The sequence below is a fragment of the Taurulus bubalis genome, assembly GCF_910589615.1.
Source record: "Taurulus bubalis genome assembly, chromosome: 14".
Classification (NCBI taxonomy): domain Eukaryota; kingdom Metazoa; phylum Chordata; class Actinopteri; order Perciformes; family Cottidae; genus Taurulus; species Taurulus bubalis.
The window spans coordinates 25,638,052-25,659,580 of record NC_136602.1 but is presented as its reverse complement, the minus strand read 5'-3'; the positions used below and the strand labels follow the sequence as shown (position 1 = coordinate 25,659,580).

General features: G+C 42.2%; 1 protein-coding gene across 1 annotated transcript; it reads left to right on the top strand.

The window, feature by feature from the left end:
- Positions 1–6,559: 6,559 nt before the first annotated feature.
- LOC306746851 (scavenger receptor cysteine-rich type 1 protein M130-like) lies at positions 6,560–19,883 on the top strand (the record flags this gene model as incomplete). Its single annotated transcript, XM_079229830.1, has 11 exons — positions 6,560–6,602; positions 10,300–10,584; positions 12,353–12,676; positions 12,769–13,053; positions 15,258–15,581; positions 15,674–15,958; positions 16,589–16,912; positions 17,005–17,289; positions 18,037–18,363; positions 19,571–19,653; positions 19,747–19,883. The coding sequence occupies 11 exons, from the start codon at positions 6,560–6,562 to the stop codon at positions 19,846–19,848; spliced, it is 2,667 nt and encodes an 888-aa protein (XP_079085956.1). The 3' UTR covers positions 19,849–19,883.
- Between the last annotated feature and the right edge of the window lie 1,646 nt (positions 19,884–21,529).

The following is a 21,529-nucleotide window of genomic DNA, read 5'->3' as shown; positions in this document are numbered from 1 at the left end:
CTACGCCTTCTCTGTTGGCCTAAATGGATTTTATAATTTCATTTTAAAATTTTAATAAAAAAAAAACTTTCATTAACCTGTAAGACCCAAATATAGAAAAACCTAAAAAAAATAATATATATTTGACCTTTCAGATGTTGTTGTAGGAGGCATTTGATGCAGAAATGAAAGTTTTTAAAAAAAAATGTTTATGTACGTTTTTAGAGAAATGTTGTAATATTGCAACATTGGGCTTAGCTGGGAGCAGGATTTCTGTATTTGTACTCACGTTGTCTGAACAATTCAGAACAACTAAGGGTTCATTTGCAAGGTTGATTGCTTACTTAGCCCCATCATGGTATATAACATTAATAATAATCACACATTAGCCATATTTTTATGAAGTCATTTATTAAAATTATTAAAAATATCAAACAAGATAAAAATCTTAAAAAGCGTGTTTTTCCCCTCTTTTTTTTCTTTTCATGACATTGGTCATGAAGACTTTCATTGGTGGTGAAAGTCCCAAAAACAGTTCCTGTTGTCTGTAAAGCAAAGGCGGACATCACACTTTCCGCATTGTGTGTTGGTGTATCCTTTATTGCACTGTCTGCAGCGTCCTCTCCCTGTCTTCCTTGGGAAATGGGCAACTAGGTCCTTGCGTACATCCAATGGGAGGTTTGCCCATCTCTTGGATGGCCTCTTCTGAGCATTCAGGGGGCTTCCTGATGTCACTGTCTGTGTTGCTGGGCTCCCTTTGTCTGAAGATGGTCGTCCTCTCTTTGGAGTTTGAGGTGTTGCGTTTACCAGGATGAGAGAGGATGCTAGCTGCGCCTGAAACTGTCTCCTGTTCATTGTTTCTTTGCACGACACCTTGAGCGCTTTACAGTCCCGCTTGTAGAGCAGCCAGGCATTGACCACAGCGAGGATGATGGTGTGCCAGAAGATGTACATGTACCAGCGACGGGATTTGATGGGGAACTTATATTTTGCTGTAAATGAGTCCAACAAATCCACACCTCCCATGTACTTGTTGTAGGCACCAACAATGTAAGGCCTCTCAACTTCAATGAAGGTTTTGTTGGCTTTGTCCCAGCGTTGAATCTTCTGCACAGGTTCAGGTCCAGCAAAGGATGACACAAGTGTGACGGCCCTGCTGTCATACCATTTGACAGCACAGATGTTGTGATTCCCCTCCACTCTGACGTCATAGCTTCCTCTCCCCTTTTTCTTCAAGCTCTTCTCGTCTTCAAGGTTACAGTTGGGTAGGCGCACCTGCCTGGCTGTTCCCACGTAATGAATTCCCCGATCAAGGAGCTTCACTAATAATGGAACACAGGTGAAGTAGTTGTCTGCATACAGTTTGTAGTTCTGACCTTCTGGAAGTGTGGAAGCAAGTTTCATCACAACCTCACCTGACAATCCAAGTTCAGATTTGGCTCGTATTCCGTTGACACTGCCTTGGTAGACATCAAAGTCACACATCATGCCAGAGATTCCAGTTCTCACCCACACTTTGAATCCCCATGGGTTTGGCTTGCCTCGCATATATTGCTTGATGCTGCTGAATTTCCCCTTGAAAGGAATCATCATCTCATCCACAGAGTTGTGCTCTTCTGGTACCACCTGCAGGCATTTCTCTCTGAATGAATCAAACCACAGTCTGAGTTTCCATAGTTTGTCTTTCTTTTCCGTCTCAGATACTGTCATGTTGTTTACAAAATGTAATGACGTCAACAGGGATTGGAATCTGTTGCGTGGCATCACATCAGCAACAGGGGAGAACCGCGTCTCTGTCTCCCAATACATACGGGTTCCAGACATTTGTACCAGGCCCATCTTCAGGTACATGCCAAGCATTTTTTCAATTTCCTTTGCAGTGGTGTTTACAGATTTTCCATGCTCCTGAAAGCTGTACTCATTCGTGTTTTGTGTCAGAGCCTCAATCATGTCTTCGGACACAAACTTCTGGAAGTATTCCAATGGTGTGTGTGTGGAGGGAAATGTCATCTGCTGTGATATCCAGACCAGAAAAATCAGTGTTGGGACTGATGAAATCTTTTTTCAGCCAGCGATACCTGTCACGGGGCATGGTGTGTTTGTTTGTTTTTGGCTCTATGTCCATGTAATTATCAGCTGGACAGACCATGGGTGGTTGGTTTTCTTTGTCCACTTCTTTACAGACATCTTCATCGGAGTCTTCATCACTCATCGGTGTCACTGATTTCCATCTCAACCTCACTCTCTCCATTTTGGACCAGGTCAATAACATCCTGCACCGTGTATCGCGGCTCTCTCCTTGCTGGTGGCATTCTGAAAATAAAATAGCAATTAATTAACATGGAGGGAGGGGCCCACGCATCACTCATGTGACGCACGGAGACTGTGCATTGTAGCAACTTCCGTCCCTCAGAGAGAAGCTTCCCCAAAACAGGGCAGATCATTACGGAGAGAAGAAACAGGATCAGCCATCAAGGCTGAGGCACTTGGTCTTTCTCAATGTAAACCTTCAATGAAGGACAAAACTCAGGATGCTGATTTTTTTTTTTAATTTTTTTTTTTTTTTTTTTTACACTTTTATTTTGTTGTGTGATTCTGTAAGCTTCTGTATGTTGTTTCACTTTAAATGTGTTAAGTATTAAAAAGTTTAAAATAGTTAAACGTTAGTTAAGTTAATTTGTAAATAGTTAAACGTTTGTTTTTGCACTTTCTAATTTTTGTATCACTCTGTAGAGTGTATAAATAAAAGTGTATTTATATAATACACATTTGATATAGTGCATGTTTTTTTTACATTAGTAATTCATATTGCGCATCATTTTACATTATTGTTGGTAATAAATTAATTTAAGCACCAAAAAATCTGAAGAGCCATTTGAGAGCCGAAAGAGCCGGCTCTTTTTAGTGAGCCGAGCCGGAATTCCCATCACTAATCTGTTCCTGGTTTTTAATTACTACTTCGCATTCTAAGCGCTCAAGTTCTTGTACAGGGCACATTTCACACCAGGCATCCTCTATGGCACCTTCAGCTTCAACAGTGGTTTGGACTCTAACACATCAGCATCAATTTCAAAGACGCACCTTATTCCTGTCAACAACTGTTTTGATGGAAAGTCTGGAGCCATCAGTGTATTTGATTCTACCAGTCATATAGAACTGTTCAAATGTTTCAAAGGTTCTTGGTTTTAACTGGACATCTACTCGATGTGGTAAAAATAACTGAAGTATACTCTGATAAAAGTTTTCTGGACACTGTTTGCGAAAAACGTGCATAGCGTATGATTGCAGGTTGTGTTATTTTGCTTACGTACCCCAAATTGTTTAGACCAATTTTGTTTTTTGCCGTTTCATTTTTGGTCAAAGCTCTGTAGTCTGATGCAAATGTTGCTAAACACATGTTATTAAAGGTGTCATCTTTTGGCCGATTTTTATACCTCAACTGTGCAAGTCACATATCTTCTGACGTTAGCGCTTTGTATTTAGCTTTTTCCTTTATAACACTTAATGGCAAACTCATTTTGACTATCTCCTGTTGGGACAAATGCGACTTTCCTAGAGCATTCTTTAAGATGCAAATTAATCACTCTATAGACTGCCTCTTGAGCACAGACATCTCTGTTGTGCAAGTATACATTGCCTAATTTCTTCATTGCTTCTTTAGCATCAACATTCCCTTGTGTGGGGGCTTCTGTTTGTGCATTGCCCAACAATAGTCCAATTTCTCGTTCTGCTTTTGAAATGTGTGAACTAATATACACTATGCATGCGTATGCATCAACAACATATTGTATGCCCAAATTGGCATCCAAGCATGATAAGATGGAACTATTATATTGATTGACCCATACCTCATCCACCTGTCTCTTCAGGACAACGTGTATTTTTCCCCATACCTTTTGTAAGCATCTTCAAAAGTATCCTGATTCAAACCGACACTGTCAAACAATTGATTCACAGAATCATATTTTACGGTGTCATCTGAAAGAGCAGTCTTTACTTTGGCCATCAAGTCTTTGGTGGAAAACATTTTTTGCTTATTTCTTTCTCCCTTTTTTTTTTTTTTTAATGGCACACTCTCAGGTTCTCATGTTATTGCCAACAATTGCATCACAGAACTCAATCACTCAGACCTGAGACTGCAGCTGGAATTAATGAGCAGTATGAACCAATATAAGAGCATTCAAAATAAAAAGTCTTAAAATGTTCCTATCAGATTAATGCTCTCAGTATCCTGTTATTATGTCCGGTACATGTTTCAACATCAGCACAGAGCCATTCAGAGGAGACATGCAGCTGCAACCATAATGGTACAAGTTGATGAATTACAAAAAAGAGTTGGTTTTGTTAATTTCAGATATGTGGAGCATAAAACTAAATGCTGCTTCTCCAGATTAAGTTTGGACTTTGGGGTCAGAAAGCAGATCTGAACCAGATCCTCGTCAAAGTGATCCATCGTTTACGTTAAAACAGTTGAAATAATAGTTTAATTACCTTGTTAGATGTATAGTATGTTTCACTACTTTTCTTTAATTTGAGGTGGATTACAATAAAAATGCTCAGTTGCAGCTTTTAAATGTACGGAAAACTGGTGGAAGTTTGAAATGGTCGCAGCCAAAGGAATTCTCTTGAAGAGCTGGAAAGAGAAGACCTGGACTGGAGCAAATTCATTATGATAGAACTGGCTCGGGATACAAGTTTAATTAGGTTTGGGGACCTTTTTATTGAGGTCTGGATCAGGACTTGAACTCTAAAACCAAACAAACTTTTATAGATTCAATGATTGATTACTTTAAAACATAACTGATAGATTCATCAACTTGTACTATTATGGTTGCAGCTGCATGTCTCCTCTGAATGGCTCTGTGCTGATGTTGAAACATGTACCGGACATAATAACAGGATACTGAGAGCATTAATCTGGTAGGAACATCTCAGCATGTCCTGGTTGTCATGGAAACAGTCATATGATCTGCAATCAGTCAGCAGTTTCTGGTAAAGTTTGAGGTTTGAAAAGTCCAGTCTAAATATCCTTTTTAAATGGACTGATTTAACAAAGGCAAAGGCAGTGAGAAAAAGACTTAAAACAACTAAAAAGAGACATAAACCAACTACAAAGATACTCAAAATGACAAATAATAAAAAAAAAATCTACAGAGACATGATGCAACAGCAATAAAACTCCAAACAACTACAAAAGCTTTGAAAAACCCACAACGAGCTGTAAAACAACCAAAAAGACACGTAAAACGTCAACAAAGATACATAAACCGAATACAAAGAGACTAAAACAACCACACACGTTTTAAAACGACTTCAAAAAGACTCAAAACAACCACAAACTGTTTAAAACGACTTAAAAGACACTCGAAACAACCACAAATGGTTTAAAACAACTTCAAAGAGACTCAAAATAACCACAAATGGTTTAAAAAGACTTCAAAGAGACTCAAAGCGACTACATACGGTTTAAAATTACTTCCAAGAGAATTTAAACAACTACAAATGGTTTAAAACAACTTCAAAGAGACTCAAAACGACTACATACGGTTTAAAATTACTTCAAAGATACTCAAAATAACCACAAACGGTTTAAAATTGCTCCCTCCAGATGGGGACAAACTCCCTACCCCAAGCGAAGAAGTTCAAGTATCTCGGGGTCTTGTTCACGAGTGAGGGCAAGGTGGAGCGGGAGATCGACAGACGGATCTGTGCGGCTGCAGCTGTAAAACAGGCGCTGTACCGGTCCGTCTTGGTGAAGAGGAGCTGAGCCGGAAGGCAAAGCTCTCCATTTACTGGTCGGTCTACGTTCCAACCCTCACCTATGGTCACGAACTCTGGGTCGTGACCGAAAGAACGAGGTCTCTGATACAAGCGGCCGAAATGAGCTTCCTCCGCAGGGTGGCCGGGCTCAGCCTTAGAGATAGGGTAAGGAGCTCGGACATCAGGAGGAGCTTGGAGTCGAGTCGCTGCTCCTTCGTGTCGAAAGGAGTCAGCTGAGGTGGTTCAGCATCTAGTCAGGATGCCTCCTGGACGCCTCCCATTAGAGGTTTTCCAGGCACGTCCAACTGGTAGGAGACCCCGGGGAAACAAAACAACCACACACTGTTTAAAACAACTTCAAAGAGGCTCAAAACAACCACAACTGGTTTAAAATGACTTCAAAGACACTAAAAAAAATAAAAGTTTAAAATGACTTAAAAGAGACTCAAAACAACTACATACGGTTTAAAATGACTTCAAAGAGACTCAAAATGACTTTTACCTACATTTCTAATTATCTTGCTCTATTGATTTATAGTTCTATGGTACTATACTACTTCCATGACACCACATGCTGTACAGGACCATAGCTAAACAGATTTGTGTCTGACCAAAGGGGGAACAAAGACACCAGTGTGAAAAAGTGTCTGATCCTCTGGTCAAACTGTAAACATGGTCGACAGAAGAACCTGATCATGTGAGTCAGACGAGGACTCTTCACTAAAACTAAAGACAACTAACCCATCAGTAAAGCTCCACCTCTTCCTGTATGTAGATATACACTGAGGACAACACACAGACGGGCAGAGAAACAGACGGCATGGATCACCTGTTGATGCTGCTGCTGTGGCTGTGGAGCTCAGGTAGGACTCTGCTTTAGAGACGATGTGCTTCATTCAAGTATTTCTGTTGGGTCTTTAAACCAGAGAACAAACAGATCACACAGTAAGGTTCTTTTGTCACGTCTTTCAAGATTACTGCAATCAAATGAAAGAGGTGTGTGTATGTATGTATGTATGTATGTATGTGTGTATATATATATATATATATATATATTCCTACAGAAAAATAAATGATGTAAGTCTCATTAATTGACTGCATGGTACCATGTTTTAAAAAAAAAAAGGACAGAAGTATCCTCTTAGTTGATAAAACTTGATGATGTGCACTGAACTTTGTAAAATTGTACACATTCAAGTTAAAATCCCTAAAATGTTCATCAAATCATAACTTATTGTTAATATTTGTAGTGAATTATTATTTCTGTAATCAATGTATATTCAGTAATTATCTCCCTGTGCAGTGTTTTTGGTTGTTCGTGGAAGCCTCCGCCATAGATTCAGACTCCTTGACAGGAAGCGATACAGATCAGTGACTCTGGCTGCGGCACAATCGTCAAAAAATGACCTAACGTTTAACCCTGACCACTTTTCCTTGACCTCTGTGGAAAATGTCACGAGGTCAAGGAAAGATGGGAAGGAGAATTCATGAGGATGAAAAGACAACCTCTGTGTTTAGAGGATCCGACTCCACTTTCACTAACGACGTAGTTATGACGCGACGGCAGGCGATGTTAGTGACGTCGTTCTGCAGCGTTGAAACTACAATGTTCAGGAGATGGACTACAAAGAAGCTCATCTTAGATACTTTGCCCGTGTTCTACAGTGTTGGGTCATAACGACATAAACAACCCGCTTTAAAATGTTACTTTATTAACAACATAAAGAACCCGGTTCATATTATTACTTTATTAACAACATAAACAACCTGGTTCATAGTATTACTTTATTAACAATGTTGGAATAGAAATGAAAGAAGGAATATAAAAGTGAAACAAGGGATTGTCACAAAGCTACTAAACTTTCAAACATGCTGAATTAAATACGTTATCCACTAACAATGTCTCATATCCCTTTATGTTGTTATGGTTTATATGCAGAAGATCATCTGATCATAATAATATGCAATAGTTTATGAAAGAAGTGTTGCCTTGATAGTGTTTTAAAATTGTAATGCTGATTGAAAAGATGATAATCAGAAACATGACTCAGACTGCGGAGCTCGTCCAGTTTAACCCTTTCATCAAAGCTTCTGTAAGTCAGATAGAAGAGTGAGGGCTGAGGCTGCAGGACAACACCAGAGAAAATCAATATGTCAGTGATCACTTTACAGCAGTTTTATTAGTTTACAGTAGTTTGATCACTTTACAGCAGTTTGATCACTTTACAGCAGTTTGATCACTTTAAAGCAGTTTGCAGCAACAGCAATGTAGCGTTTGTAGTTTTTCAGCAGGTTTACTGGATTATGGAAATGTTTAGACATTTCCAAGTTATGCTAATGGTTAACAGAAAACCTATATATATATATATATATATATATACAGAAATGAAAAACAAACAATAATAACTATAACAAAAAGGTTCTGGTTTGCTCTGTCCTCTCAAAAACATGACAAATCCTGAGAAACATTCAAGTGTTTCTCATCTTGTTCTATTGTTGATGTGTAAACATCGTCCATTTCTCCCACTTGTCACGACATTGCTTCTCTTGACCTCTTATTCTGTGGGTTAACGGTTCCATCTCATATATTTCACTCACAATGTTCAACCATCCATCTTGTGATGGTGGTTCTGTTGTGTGCCATCTCTTTGTAAAAGCCTTTTTACTAACTGCTAGATCTGTCTTCCCTTAACAGTGTCTGTTGTCTCATTACCAAAGTAGAGAAACATACAGGATTTAGGTGTGTCATAGTCCAGAATTTTGACAATAACCATGTGGACATTTCCCCAGAACTGTACAATTTCCGGACATAGCCAGAATACATGGGAGTGTTTTACATTTACTGCCCCACATTTCCTCCAGCATGGATGATCAATAGACGGACATTTTGTTTGTAATTTGGGGAGTAATAAATAATCTAATTAGATTTTTCCAACAGTGTTCTCTCCAAATTCGCACAGATGTTGAGGAATGTTGTATCCTCCAAATATTCAACCATTCATCCTCTAAATATTCAACCATTCATCCTCTGTAATATTCACACCAAGTTCCTGTTCCATTTCAGTTTGACATACAGTTTTGTATTTCCTAAATTTTCCATCAGATTTTGATATACAGTTGATATGTTTCTATATTTCTTTGGGTTGTAGGCTTCTATTATGGTTCTAATTATCACATTTTTTCCCTATTGTCCTGATCGACTTTAATATAGTTGGCTTTATATAGATCCTCAGTACTTTTTGCTATTGTTACCTCGAGATGTCATTCTTTTATAACTCCAATTTAAATTAAGAGTTTGTTGTATAGTTTCGGATGGTTTGTCATTCAGTGTTAAAATCTCAGTTTTTAACAAATTCAATTTATATCCAGAGTAAAAGCCAAACGTCTCAAGTTGGTTTATTAATATAGGCAGACATTTGTCAGGTTCCTCTAAGTAACATATAATGTCATCTGCAAAAAGCCCAATGATGTGTTCTTCTTTTCCAACCTTTATCCCGTTAAGGTCTTTATTCTGCCTAACTGCTTGTGCCAGAGGCTCTATAACAATTGCAAATGGAGTCAATGAAAGAACACATCCCTGCCTGGTGGACCGTTCTAGTGATATATGATCAGTCAGGGAAGAGATACGTTTCTGGTCAAACGTAATTGAGAAACCGTTTTTATAGGTAAGGAGAAGGATTTTAAATATGATTCTCGATCTTACAGGAAGCCAGTGGATCAACTGGAGAGACCCAAACGACTTACCGGAGCAGCCTAATAATAAGGAGTTACAGTAATACAGTCTTGAAGTAACAAATGCGTGGATCAACGTTTCTGCATCGCGTTGAGACAGGATGTGCCGGATTTTTTAGATGTTCCGTAGGTGAAAAAAGGCGGTCCTTGAGATCTGTTTCACGTGGGAACCAAAGGACAGGTCCTGGTCAAAAATAACTCAGCGATTCCTTACGGTGGTGGTGGATGCCAGTGCGATGCCATCCAGCCATACCATCCATTTGTCTTTGTGACTGTTTGTTCTCGTGAACGGCCGAATGGTGTGTCACTTTAAATGTAGGAATTGTGGGGTGGAATTATCTCCTTTCCTTTCGTAAAGGAAGTTCCGGTGTTTCCTATGCTAATGAAGGAAGCATTGAAGCTCCTTTCTTTTGCATTTAGAGAATCTGAACAGCTCTTATCATGGCGGTCTCTTAGATATTTCTGGGTCATTTCACTCAGTGAAACCTTCCTCAGCAAAAATGACCACAGCCGCAGCATTAAGTTACTGCTGATATTCTAAAGTACACAGTTGATTTCTCCACTAACCCATTCTCAGAGATTAATTTAATTATTATGAAGTAGCTCAATTATAATTATAGAAAAAACGTACAGAAAAAATTCTTTTACATTTACTTCAAACAATAAATATGTGTCTATTTCTCCAGGACTCCAGACTGAAGGAATTCACACATCAACAGGTAAAGAAAGAGAAAGATTCAATGAAGCAGAATCAGCAGTCAAGTTTTAGTTTTATATTTTATGAATTAAATACCTTTCTTTACTGACGACTCTCTTGTTTCTGTTCAGAACCTGTCAGGTTGGTGGGAGGAGCCAGTCGCTGTGCAGGAACACTGGAGCTGAACCATCAAGGAGACTGGAGACCAGTAGATGGCTTTGACTGGACACTGAAGGATGCAGCCGTTTTCTGTCGAGAGCTGGACTGTGGCTCTGCTGTTTCTGTGAGACGGAGAGAGGAGTCCTCAGAGAGATCTGTGTGGAGGATCAACTCCAACTGTGTTCACTCTGGATCTGCTCTGAGGGAGTGTTTATTTCCACATTCCTCTAACCTCGTACTGGATCTCACCTGCTCTGGTAAGCCCATCAGTGACATCATCTATGACAGTAATGTATCCAGGTTGACACACATGTACCAGCTAGAATGACAGCAGACTTGTCTGAGCTACTGCCTCATTAAATCAGGTGCTGAATGAACAAAGATATCTTTATATATGAAACCTACATGTCTGCTGCTTCAGGAGTCCTCTGGTCCAACCACCAACCAGCCTGAAAGGACTCCTCCTTCAGCTGGCCAGCTTTCTTATCCACCAGCAGGTTCTTTGGTTTCCACCATAACAGAAATCAATGACCTACTGGCCACAACTTTCACCAGCTCAGCCGGGGGCTTGTCAGTATCTCCACACCGCTTCACCCTGACACCCTCCTTAGAGAGTCCAACCCCCATCGCTTTAGACTTTAGGGGTCATTTTTTAAACATAATTATATTCTGAGTCGCAGATCTTCTCAGAAATATAAGACAGAAGATGGAAAAGAGCGATAAAAGACACCAGACAATGAATACCATTCTATCATCTCTCCAGACTCTGTCAGGCTGCTGAATGGGACCAGTCTGTGTTCAGGTAGACTGGAGGTGAGGTCTAACCAGTCTACCCAGTCTACCCAGTGGTGGTCCTCAGTGTGTGAAGAGGACTTTGACCAGCAGGATGCAGAAGTGGTCTGTAGGGAGCTTGGCTGTGGCGCTCCTTCAGTCCTCCAGGGGACGCTCTATGGAGAAGTGGAGGCTCCAATGTGGACCAAAGAGTTCCAGTGTGGAGGCCATGAGTCTGCTCTCCTGGACTGTAGACTCTCAGGCTCAGAGAGAAACACCTGCTCACCTGGCAAAGCTGTTGGACTCACCTGCTCAGGTAGAAGAGGAGCTGCAGCTTTGATCTGCTTCATCTCTGTTCTCCTGGAACTCACTTTGTTCTTTACTGACGACTCTCTGCTTTCTGTTCAGAACCTGTCAGGTTGGTGGGAGGAGCCAGTCGCTGTGAAGGATCACTGGAGGTGAAACATCAAGGAGACTGGAGATCAGTAGATGATTATGACTGGACCCTGAAGGCAGCAGCTGTTGCCTGTAGAGAGCTGGACTGTGGCTCTGCTGTTTCTGTGAGACGGAGAGAGAAGTCCTCAGAGAGATCTGTGTGGATGATCAACTCCAACTGTGTTCACTCTGGATCTGCTCTGAGAGAGTGTTCATCATCAGATTCCTCTTCCTTAGTTCTGGATCTCACCTGCTCAGGTAAGCCCATCAGTGACATCATCTATGACAGTAATGTATCCAGGTTGACACACATGTACCAGCTAGAATGACAGCAGACTTGTCTGATGAGCTGCTGCCTCATTAAATCAGGTGCTGAATGAACAAAGATATCTTTATTTATATATATATATATATATATATATATATATATATATATATATGAAACCTACATATCTGCTGCTTCAGGAGTCCTCTGGTCCAACCAGCCTGAAAGGACTCCTCCTTCAGCTGGCCAGCTTTCTTATTCACTGGTTTACACCAGCAGGTTCTTTGTTCTCCACCATAACAGAAAACACTGACCTACTGGTCACAACTTAGAGCAGCTCAGCTCAGCCGGGGGCCCGTCAGTATCTCCACACCGCCTTCACCCTGAGACCCTCCTCAAGGAGAGTGTCCAGCTCCATCTCTCTAGACATTAGGGGTCATTTTATAAACAGATTTGTATTCTGTGTCACAGATCTTCTCAGAAATACAAGACAGAATGTTATTTAGTGTCTGGTGTGTTTTATCTCTCTCATTCATCTTCTCTCATCTCTCCAGACTCTGTCAGGCTGCTGAATGGGACCAGTCTGTGTTCAGGTAGACTGGAGGTGAGGTCTAACCAGTCTAACCAGTCTACCCAGTGGTGGTCCTCAGTGTGTGAAGAGGACTTTGACCAGCAGGATGCAGAGGTGGTCTGTAGAGAGCTTGGCTGTGGCGCTCCTTCAGTCCTCCAGGGGGCGCTCTATGGAGAAGTGGAGGCTCCAATGTGGACCAAAGAGTTCCAGTGTGGAGGCCATGAGTCTGCTCTCCTGGACTGTAGAAGCTCAGGCTCAGAGAGAAACACCTGCTCACCTGGCAAAGCTGTTGGACTCACCTGCTCAGGTAGAAGAGGAGCTGCAGCTTTGATCTGCTTCATCTCTGTTCTCCTGGAACTCACTTTGTTCTTTACTGACGACGCTCTGCTTTCTGTTCAGAACCTGTCAGGTTGGTGGGAGGAGCCAGTCGCTGTGAAGGATCACTGGAGGTGAAACATCAAGGAGACTGGAAACCAGTAGATGGCTTTGACTGGACCCTGAAGGCAGCAGCTGTTGCCTGTAGAGATCTGGACTGTGGCTCTGCTGTTTCTGTGAGACGGAGAGAGAAGTCCTCAAAGAGATCTGTGTGGAGGATCAACTCCAACTGTTTTCACTCTGGATCTGCTCTGAGAGAGTGTATCACATCCGGTTCCTCTTCCTTTGTCCGGGATCTCACCTGCTCAGGTAAGCCCATCATTGACATCATCATGTGCCAATCTAATTAATATGTTTTGGTTCAGTCCCTCCCTATCTACATACTGTGAATCTGTCTATAAAACTATCTGAGGTGGCTCTATCCCTTCATGAGCCTTCACCTGTCGCTTCCTTATTCGGTGTACCATTAGATTCCCCTTTGTCTGCTTTCAAACAAGACTTGTTTGCATGTTTAACTCTACTGGCTCAGCACCTGGTATTGATGAAGTGGATACATATGTCTTCATCAAGTTCAAGGCACATCTTCTGAAGTGTTGATACTTGTGTTCAGTAAGTCCCATAACTCTTCATTCATGCCAGATGTTGCCCTTGATTTGATCTCAATGTAAATCTGCAGTGAGATAATCTCTTTCTCAGCAGCAAAGCTGTCCAGGTGGAACACTGATACTATCTAGCTCTCAGTGAAGCTCTTCTGAAGTTCTCATCTGGCTCCTCATTGATGTCAAGCTGTCTTTCCCCTGATGTTTCTGTTCTGTCTGCATGTGAGGAAAGTTCACTGCATTAAATCCTACTTGACAGCAGTTGTATCTTTCAAACGTGTTTCCTTCACTGATCCTGTTGATGACATGCTCATCATAATCCTGCAGCTCTTAATTAATCAGCTTGGTTGCACAGTAAAGGGAGATCTGTCAGAAACGCTGAATCCAAAAGCCACTAGTAGTCTGGCTGTGCATATTCTGTATGTAATGAAAGATTCAGAAAGTCTCACTGAATCTCAACAACAATGTTCCTCTGCTCAGAATATAACTGTAAGATGGCTCTGTCGAGTCCTGGTCCAAACAGAACTCACAATCTCCATGGCAACATCCCTCCTTCTTTTATGTTAACATGTTTCACCACAACGCTTGCTGGTGAATTCTACATGCTAATAAAGGAAGTCCAGAAAAGTCTCCATATTTACACAATACGAGGACCCCATCAGCACGAATCCTTTTGTAAAGCCGCTCCAAAGTTCCCTACTTTGGTAAGACGGGTGGTGTTTTAATTCAGTCAACAGAAAGAGAACTCTCCTCCCAGTCTGACTAAATATGTAAACTTTTAGATCTTTTGACTTTTGATATATTTATGTTTTGAGCCAACGTAGTTTGCTGGTCGATCACATGGGCTACATCCCAAGTCTCTTAACTGCATCCCTGTTTCCCTCACTTGTGTCTGTCTTAGTCCCTCCACCAGGGATGCATGGAGAGACGAAGGAAACAAGGAAGTAGGTTTTAAGAGAAACGACAAGTCCTTTCCTCTGAAGTGTCACGTGACTCTTCAGAGGAAAGGACTTGTCGTTTCTGCTACGTCTGTTTCTGACAGCTGATCACAACTGGATCAGCTGCCAGTTGGCTTTAACAGCTGGAGAGACTGACAGAGTTTGTGTCCACACATGATCAGTGTAACGGAAGTGTTTCCTGGTCCGGACAGTTTTTAGCTAACATTCCAATAACAATCCACTTCAAACATTTAGAAAAATGATCATATAATCTTTTCAGTTGATTTAATGGTGTTAAACTACTACATATACTAATAAAGACACAGTTATCATCACTGTATTAATACTAATAAAGACAGTTATTATCACGGTATTAATACTAATAAAGACACAGTAATCATCACTGTATTAATACTAATAAAGACACAGTTATTATCACTGTGTTAATACTAATAAAGACAGTTATTATCACGGTACTAATACTAATAAAGACACAGTTATCATAACTGTACCACTGTGAGAGTGGAGACGTTATCTATTACCTGTTAATAAACTACATTGAGTATTTATACACAGTGTGTGGTATTTGTACTGTGTTCTGTGTCCTGGATCGATTTCTGCTCAATAAGTTTGTCTTATTTCTGAATTATTTGTGTATGTATGTTTTCAAATTCTGATTGTGCCGTTATTATTAAATAACCAGAATATGATTATGGTTTCTCTTGAAGACTGGAATAAATGTATTAGGCTGGATGTTTCAAGGGAAATGTAAATGGCATAACTCATCAAACCCGACACTCAGGAATGATCGGCCCACATGGCTGAATGGAAATTACTCTAACTTTTATTATTGATTTATTGATACAATTACTGATGGAAACAGATCAAGAAAAGACAAATCTTTTTATAAATGAAGAAAGTTGTTTGTGGTCCTGTTGTTCAGACAATGAACTTTAATTTTCTATCATCTCTCCAGACTCTGTCAGGCTGCTGAATGGGACCAGTCTGTGTTCAGGTAGACTGGAGGTGAGGTCTAACCAGTCTACCCAGTCTACCCAGTGGGGGTCCTCCGTGTGTGAAGAGGACTTTGACCAGCAGGATGCAGAGGTGGTCTGTAGGGAGCTTGGCTGTGGCGCTCCTTCAGTCCTCCAGGGGGCGCTCTATGGAGAAGTGGAGGCTCCAATGTGGACCAAAGAGTTCCAGTGTGGAGGCCATGAGTCTGCTCTCCTGGACTGTAGACGCTCAGGCTCAGAGAGAAACACCTGCTCACCTGGCAAAGCTGTTGGACTCACCTGTTCAGGTAGAAGAGGAGCTGCAGCTTTGATCTGCTTCATCTCTGTTCTCCTGGAACTCACTTTGTTCTTTACTGACGACTCTCTGCTTTCTGTTCAGAACCTGTCAGGTTGGTGGGAGGAGCCAGTCGCTGTGCAGGATCACTGGAGGTGAAACATCAAGGAGACTGGAGATCAGTAGATGGCTTTGACTGGACCCTGAAGGCAGCAGCTGTTGCCTGTAGAGAGCTGGACTGTGGCTCTGCTGTTTCTGTGAGAGAGAGAAAGGAGTCCTCAAAGAGATCTGTGTGGAGGATCAACTCCAACTGTGTTTACTCTGGATCTGCTCTGAGAGAGTGTTCATCATCAGATTCCTCTTCCTTAGTTCTGGATCTCACCTGCTCAGGTAAGCCCATCAGTGACATCATCTATGACAGTAATGTATCCAGGTTGACACACATGTACCAGCTAGAATGACAGCAGACTTGTCTGATGAGCTGCTGCCTCATTAAATCAGGTGCTGAATGAACAAAGATATCTTTATATATATATATATATATATATATATATATATATATATATATATATATATATATATATATATATATATATATATATATATATATATATATATATATATATATATATATGAAACCTACATATCTGCTGCTTCAGGAGTCCTCTGGTCCAACCAGCAACCAGCCTGAAAGGACTCCTCCTTCAGCTGGCCAGCTTTCTTATTCACTGGTTTACACCAGCAGGTTCTTTGTTCTCCACCATAACAGAAAACACTGACCTACTGGTCACAACTTAGAGCAGCTCAGCTCAGCCGGGGGCCCGTCAGTATCTCCACACCGCCTTCACCCTGAGACCCTCCTCAAGGAGAGTGTCCAGCTCCATCTCTCTAGACATTAGGGGTCATTTTATAAACAGATTTGTATTCTGTGTCACAGATCTTCTCAGAAATACAAGACAGAATGTTATTTAGTGTCTGGTGTGTTTTATCTCTCTCATTCATCTTCTCTCATCTCTCCAGACTCTGTCAGGCTGCTGAATGGGACCAGTCTGTGTTCAGGTAGACTGGAGGTGAGGTCTAACCAGTCTAACCAGTCTACCCAGTGGTGGTCCTCAGTGTGTGAAGAGGACTTTGACCAGCAGGATGCAGAGGTGGTCTGTAGAGAGCTTGGCTGTGGCGCTCCTTCAGTCCTCCAGGGGGCGCTCTATGGAGAAGTGGAGGCTCCAATGTGGACCAAAGAGTTCCAGTGTGGAGGCCATGAGTCTGCTCTCCTGGACTGTAGAAGCTCAGGCTCAGAGAGAAACACCTGCTCACCTGGCAAAGCTGTTGGACTCACCTGCTCAGGTAGAAGAGGAGCTGCAGCTTTGATCTGCTTCATCTCTGTTCTCCTGGAACTCACTTTGTTCTTTACTGACGACGCTCTGCTTTCTGTTCAGAACCTGTCAGGTTGGTGGGAGGAGCCAGTCGCTGTGCAGGATCACTGGAGGTGAAACATCAAGGAGACTGGAGATCAGTAGATGGTTCTCACTGGACCCTGAAGGCAGCAGCTGTTGCCTGTAGAGATCTGGACTGTGGCTCTGCTGTTTCTGTGAGAGAGAGAAAGGAGTCCTCACCGATATCTGTGTGGTTGATCGACGAAAGCTGTGTTCACTCTGGATCTGCTCTGAGGGAGTGTTTAATGTTCCGTTTCTCTTCCTCCATCCTGAATCTCACCTGCTCAGGTAACCCCATCAGTGTCATCATCTATGACATCATCTCTGACAGCAATATGTCCAGTATATTTCCCCCTCTGTCACAGTGACAGTCAGTAGGTTTCCATTGGACTGAACTGTGAAGTTATCCAGGACAACGCACCTGTCTGTCTGTGGTGACGTCACGTCCTTTAGCATTTTAGCACTTCCTGTTCCCTCGTCTCAAATCTGTTTTCTGAATGTGTTTCTGGTTGAATGTCTGAAAATCAGGTCTGTTTTTAACACAAAACATTGAAGACATGTTTAGTTGTCTGATATAAAACAGGTCAGTGAACGCCCCTCCGGTGAATCTTAAAGAGTCTGTATGAGACGACTAAACGTGCTCACTAGAACACTAGTCCTGCTTTAGCTTAGTGATGGAGAAGTGAAGTCATGTGACCATGGTGGAGTTCCTTTATAGACTTCAAACATCATTAAAGTTCATGAGTGAAGAATATTTTGATGAACTAAACCTGGAAGAATAATAATCGTTTCTTTGACACAGATTATTTTATGTAATAATCCAAAATCAAATGGAAGAATCCCATTGGCTGTTTGTGGAAGGATCCAGTGATGATGACTTCCTGTTGGCCAACAGAAATACATCACCCTGTAGAACTCTAATACAAGACAAGAGAGAAGACATTAACATAACAATACAAGGGAGACAAAGCAGTGAAAACAGGACAGTTTAAACATCTTTGAATGTGAACTTTCATCATCTCTCTGTGTTCACAGACATCTTGCTTCAGCCAATCATCTCCGTGTCCTCCTCCATGGACGGGGTCTCCGAGGCCCACCAGCAGGGGGTTCAGGTGCTCAGGGGCTCCACCTTCACCATCTGCTGCTCCACCCAGCCACAGTACCCAGGAGGCTCCTTCCAGCTCACCTTCAGCTCCTCCAACTCAGCTCACAACTACACCCAGCCAGCTGTCAATCACTCTGCCTACTTCCTGTTTCCTGCTGCAGAGCCCGCCCACCAAGGAAGCTACAGCTGCGTTTATCACGTCTTTGGTTTTTCTCATAACTTCTCTGAGAGCCGTCTGCTGTCTCTCACTGTCTCAGGTAAGCAGGCTGTTTACATGCAGGTTTGGGGAAGATGACAACAGAGTCCATGCATGTTGGTGTTTCTGGAATGACACTGACTCCTGTCATTGTGTTACACATGTAGCACAAAGTAACTAAACAAAGTCTATAAATGACCACAGCTAACTATGTACTGAAGGACAGAGCAGGAGTGGTTACCAGGATAACTCTGCTACTCTGAGAACTGAAGCTCCTTCTGAAGCTCCACTGCCACCACATGACACCCTTAGCTCCTTATGCTGCATTCACACCAAAAGCCTTGCGAATTTTTCAAGCGTGTAGATTGCGTGCAAAGTCAATGCACAGACGTGAATGGTTGCGAACAACGCAAATTTCCAATTATTGCGAAAGATTCGTGTGACTGCCATTGCTGAATCAAACTGCTGCTGGTAGCGCTGGAAGCGGCTTCATTCAGACGCTCTTTCTGGACTACGGATAATATTATAAACCCAGACACGGGGGCGTTTGATGTTCCGACGGGTGTGGAATTTCCACAACAAGTATAAAGCAGAACTAGTGGTTATTTCCATGGTGGATGGCGGAAACGGTAACTGTTTTCACGGAGATAAGCCACAGAAATAAGCCACTCCCCTTTCCGCCGCAAAAAGCGAATTTACCACGTAAAGCCGAGCGAGTAAACTCACGCGAAAAAGGGTTGCGAAAATTCGCACCACTTTTGGTGTGAACGTAGCATTATTCACCATTTTCAAGTGTAGTTCCTCCACCTGTCAGAATCAAGAAGGGTGGTGTGCTCAGATACCTCACTCAGAGAACCGGGGTTATCCTGGTGACCAAATGCTGAGGCAGTTGTTAATGTTAGCGATTATACTTTCAATTGACTCTTCACTAAGTCCCGCCCATTTAGTAAATTATCATCCATTTAGAGTCAAATAATAGACCATACAGCAGGGTATGCTTTAGGGCGGGGCTACAAGGTGATTAAGAGGTACCAGAGAGACTCCTCCTCGGTCAGGATATAGTCACTTCCTTCACTGGTTGCATAAAATAAAGATGGCGACGGCCACGGCGACTCCGTCCACTTCTTATATAACGTCTCTGATTCAAACAGTGAATATGAAGTAAACATAAAGAGTAATATGTGTAAATGAGTGTAGCTCTCAGGTTCAATGGAAGCTGTTGGACTCATGATGTTGTGCAATGTGATGAATGTCATGTGTTTGAGTAGATCCAACACCTCTCATCATCAAAGCTGTCGTCCTGCCGCTGACTCTGCTGTTGGTGAACACTGCCCTCTACTGCTTCTGCAAGGTATGACACACTGTTGTTTAGACCAGCGCCTGAAATGAAGCACTCCTTCTGTGTTGACTGAACTGACAGGACTGTGCTGTCATGTCTTTCCAGGCCAGCAGGGGGCAGAAGCTGGGCAGACAGGAGGACATTGAGTTGGATGATTATAACCTGGGTGTTCCTGCAGCTGAAGAAGAAGCTCAGGGAGCAGAGTAGCTCCTCCGAGGAGCTCACCTCCAGAAGGATTTCTATCACACAACCACCACCAGCTCAATTTTATACGCATGTTCCCTTTAAACTAGAAGGCTGGAGTATGATATGACATTGTTGAGAGTAAGAAAAACCGGCTATAACAAAGTGTTGGTCTCTTCATACGTTCTGACTTTCTGTCTGCGGCTCTCAGCTCCAAGCCCACTGGTTCCTGCTGAAAACACCTCAGATATAAAGTTTCATTTGAAAACTAGACTTGATATCAACTTATTGTCATTGTCATGTCACCATTTCTATCATAATGTGTAGAGCTTGTATTCAAAGTCATATAAGAAATAATAAAGCTTCAACCAAAGTGCAGATTGCAAGACTTATTTTTATTATAGCAAAAAACACTAAATAAATGATGGGTATAAAAATAAAACAGTCAAATGATACTAATAAATTACAGCTGTGAGCGGGCCCTCGCTCCAGCACGTCCCCCCGACGTGCGGGTCGCCGGCTCGCCCAGCCGAGAACGTCTTCCTGGCGGGCAAATGTTCTCGGCCGGACGAGGCGGCGACCCCCGACGTGCTGGAGCGAGGGCCCGCTCACAGCTGCAAAGGCCTCCACCAGGCGACTGGCGCTGGGCCAGGTTGCTGGGCCCAAGTTGAGTCCCAGAAGGCCGCGAAGAGAAAAGCGTGGGTTAATATAGGGCAGATATTTAAGAGAGGACACATTCATATTAGTAGAGAGTCTCAGCGTTGGAGACTCTCCTTGCCAGGACAGGAGGTGTTCTTCCCCTTCGCTGCCTTGAACCGCCCCTTAGGTTGCCTCTCCCGGTATCTGGGAGGGTAGACCACTCGCTGCTGTTATTGCTGCTGTTATCATAATTATGCTGATGACACACAACTCTACATAACTATATCACCAGGGGACTATAGTCCCATACAAGGGCTGGCTAAATGCATTGAAGAATTCAATAACTGGATGTGCCAGAATTTTCTTCAATTAAATCAAGATAAAACAGAAGTAATTGTTTTTTGTTCCCAAGGACGAACGATTGAAAGTCAGCTTCAATCACTAATGTTAAAAACCTCAAACCAAGCCAGAAATCTAGGTAGTTATGGATTCAGACCTCAACCTGAACAGCCATATCAAGACAATTACAGAATCAGCCTACTACCACCTGAAGAATATATCAAGGGGTAGAGGACTTATGTCTCAACAGGATCTGGAGAAACTTGTCCATGCATTTATCTTCAGTAGACTTGACTACTGTAACGGTGTGTTCACAGGTAATTTATCTTCAGTAGACTTGACTACTGTAACGGTGTGTTCACAGGTCATTTATCTTCAGTAGACTTGACTACTGTAACGGTGTGTTCACAGGTCATTTATCTTCAGTAGACTTGACTACTGTAACGGTGTGTTCACAGGTCATTTATCTTCAGTAGACTTGACTACTGTAACGGTGTGTTCACAGGTCATTTATCTTCAGTAGACTTGACTACTGTAACGGTGTGTTCACAGGCCTCTGTAAAAAGTCAATCAGGAAGCTGCAGCTGATTCAGAGCGCTGCAGCTCGAGTCCTCACTAAGACCAGGAAAGTGGATCACATCACTCCAGTTCTGAGGTCTTTGCACTGGCTCCCTGTCCAACAAAGAATTGACTTTAAAATCCTGCTGCTGGTTTATAAAGCACTGAA